This window comes from Hipposideros armiger, unplaced genomic scaffold (genome assembly GCF_001890085.2).
Source record: "Hipposideros armiger isolate ML-2016 unplaced genomic scaffold, ASM189008v1 scaffold_205, whole genome shotgun sequence".
Lineage (NCBI taxonomy): Eukaryota > Metazoa > Chordata > Mammalia > Chiroptera > Hipposideridae > Hipposideros > Hipposideros armiger.
The window spans coordinates 1,142,906-1,144,062 of NW_017731555.1; the positions used below are offsets into that span (position 1 = coordinate 1,142,906).

Here is a 1,157-nt window from a genome sequence, read left to right on the forward strand (position 1 = left end):
AAAAGTAAAATAGGTTCCTTTGTATTATCAAAAAGAATTTACTTGGAATTATTGTCTAGGAACTTTACATTTTCTGATTATATCATACCATTGCATTTTTAAGAAGCGGTTTCAAATACTTATATAGTACTTTTTATTTGCTTTTTCAGTGATTATTCCTGGCAGCAGTACTGTGAGAAGGTGACTATTTGGTGCTCTTTTGTGGATAGGAAATCAAGTTCCATAGGGTTGGCAGCCAGCTCAGGATCATGCACCAGCATTCATAGCCTTGCTCACTGATTAGCTGTTTGTCACTCCCTGTGTTAATATGCCTCCCAAAAGAGGAAGAACCAAGAAGGAACTTCTTCTATCCTCAGGATGACTAACATTTGGTTTCCTGAACCCACTTCTGCCTAGAAACGGATTGTAGGCATCATAGAAACATGCTTGTGTAATTAGCAATAATACTGTGCATTTAAAGAACTTAATCTGCCTGAAGATCTAAAATAACTTCATAACTATCTTATTCTTTAAAAAAAAATACTTTTTAAAACAGCATTCATTTAATAAGTGTCATGTCACAGTAATTAGTTCAATAGCTATTTAAAAGGACTTTAAAATGTGTTTTAAGTATGTATACAGTTGTCAGTATAAACAGATTATATCACCAGTTCTCAATTTAACTGTATCATCTCTGATCTCAATACTCATTCAAAACCAAAAGAGCCATTTAGCTCCCAATATACACTCGTTTCACATCTGTGTATACATATGTGCACTTCTGAGTTTATATGTGCCTACTCTTTTCTCAGCTAAATCTCCTAGAAAGTCCCCACCATTTATCCATGTTCTCTAGTAAAAGGGCATGTATCCAGCAGGCACTCAATAATTGCACGTTGATGATAGTAATGTAGGATATAAGGTATTGCACTAAAGGTCGTCTTTTCTTTTGCTCCAGGCCCTCTCCCACCACCTCCTCCAATAAGCAGAAATGGCAGCACGTCTCGGGCCCTGCCTGCCACCCCACAGTTGCCATCCAGAAGTGCAGTAGACAGTCCCAGGAGTGGGACCCGACCTCCCCTTCCTCCGGATAGGCCTGGTGCTGGGGCACCTCCCCCACCTCCACCATCGACATCAATTAGAAATGGTTTCCAAGACTCTTCATGTGAAGGTGAGGT

General features: G+C 39.3%; 1 protein-coding gene across 1 annotated transcript in view; it reads left to right on the top strand.

Moving 5' to 3' along the window:
• WIPF1 (WAS/WASL interacting protein family member 1) overlaps positions 1-1,157 on the top strand; it is a 98,892-nt gene that overhangs the window by 95,567 nt on the left and 2,168 nt on the right. The window contains exon 6 of the mRNA XM_019653700.1: positions 938-1,150. Within this exon, the coding sequence (XP_019509245.1) occupies positions 938-1,150 (213 nt within the window). The remainder of the gene's footprint in view (positions 1-937; positions 1,151-1,157) is intronic.